We start from the raw sequence: 1,635 nt of genomic DNA, 5'->3' as shown, positions 1-1,635 counted from the left end.
TTCCTCACTGAAGAGATGCCTTCTTGATGAAAAGCACTCTCTGGTTGCTTGGTCTTGACAACCAGTTCTTGTGAAGGGGTGCAGACATCTGTGAGGATCTGCTGGTGAATATTTGCATTGCTGGTGTTCAAGGGTTGAAGCACGTCCTTGCTCTAATTGTGGCTGATGTGGAGAGGACAAAAGATCATCTTTCTGTTTTCCTTCCAATTGTTTCTGCTAATTTAGCACCAGTTTGAAGCTTTGTCCTTGTTTAGGGATCAAATGGCCAGAAATGAGACTCATTATTTTTACCATGTGGTAAAAGTGGCAAGGTCAGTCCAACTGGGGTTTGTAGGGTTTGCCCTGCCAATTTTAGCTTGTGTATAAAGGGTACATTTTCCATCAGCTATAGCTAGTGAATATTAGTAACTCCAGAGTCAAAAAATAAACCTTTTCAGCAATGTAAACCAAGTATTTCTTTCCAAACCGTACTGGAGAGGGAGGTCTTTGCAGTTCCAGCCACTTGGAATAGCCTTGCTAGCTCTCTGTTTTATCACCCTGTCTCATCAAACATCTCAGAAGAACGCATCTGGCTTTACCCACTGGGCACTTTGCAAGACTTCCTGTGTCGTGTTGCGTCTCTTTGTACCAGGAAACAGACAACTTTCTAGTGAAGCAAGCCTTGAACTTAAGCAAATTTTTCTGCCTCTTTCAGAAATAAATAAGCATTTGAAGATGACAACCTCATGGAGCGACCGACTCCAGAATGCAGCAGATCTCCCTGCAAACATGGATGGGCATGCTCTGAAAAAGTACCGCCGGGAAGCCTATCACCGGTGAGTTGCTTATGTAGCCCCGCAACTACAGTGCTGAGGCAGAGGGAAATAAACTAAGCATAAACCCCACATTTCTTGGTTTTTGCTGGTTGGTGAAACAAAAAGGTTGTTCTCATCTTCCTTGCAGAAGTGTTAAAAGTGAACTTAGAAGATAGCACAATATAGGCCTGCAGGAATTTGCAAACAGTAGAGCTGAGAGACATGTATTAGGGAGAGTGAGGAGGGTATACTTTCTTAATGCAGTCAAAGGAGTAGTCATAGTTAGATTTTGGGATAGAAGCTTTCAAGTCAAGAAGTACTCAGTGGCAGAAGTGTTATAGTAATTATTGCAGTGCACACTGGGAGTGCATAGCCTTAGACACTGGAATGCACTAATATGCATATGGAAGAAATCAAATGGGAGCAGAAACTACGTATTTGAGAATTATATCTAGCATGGTTAATTGTGTGCACCACAGGAGTATGTACAAGCACTATGCAAGATGTCAGCCTCCTTTCCTGTGGTAAATGTGCCTGAAACCATCTTTGCTGTAAAACAATTAGAGTCTAAATAAACAAGATTGAGTAAAGAATAAATGTTATCACTAATTTTATAGTTTGGCAATCAAAGTACGTATGGTAGCTGGTTTTCACAAGACCACATTGGAGTTTTGATTGAACCAAGAATTTAGCCCCACAGCTCCCAAAGTTCCAAGCATAAAAGATGGATGCAGTCTGTATCCTTACCGGATGTCTGGACTGTCACGGATTTAAAAACGATAGAATCTAGTAATTGTCAGTATTCTGTTGGCAGGAGGTGTAGCTTCAAAGTTTAACTTGT

General features: G+C 41.5%; 1 protein-coding gene across 1 annotated transcript in view; it reads left to right on the top strand.

Annotated features, from left to right (window-relative positions):
* The first annotated feature begins 714 nt into the window (after positions 1-714).
* NT5C2 (5'-nucleotidase, cytosolic II) overlaps positions 715-1,635 on the top strand; it is a 41,229-nt gene continuing 40,308 nt past the window's right edge. Inside the window, exon 1 of the mRNA XM_010000093.1 lies at positions 715-815. Within this exon, the coding sequence (XP_009998395.1) occupies positions 715-815 (101 nt within the window). The remainder of the gene's footprint in view (positions 816-1,635) is intronic.

The sequence above is a fragment of the Chaetura pelagica genome, unplaced genomic scaffold (genome assembly GCF_000747805.2).
Source record: "Chaetura pelagica isolate M959 unplaced genomic scaffold, ChaPel_1.0 scaffold436, whole genome shotgun sequence".
NCBI classification, from domain to species: Eukaryota; Metazoa; Chordata; class Aves; order Apodiformes; family Apodidae; genus Chaetura; species Chaetura pelagica.
The sequence above is the reverse complement of the archived record's forward strand: the minus strand, read 5'-3'. Positions and strand labels throughout refer to the sequence as shown.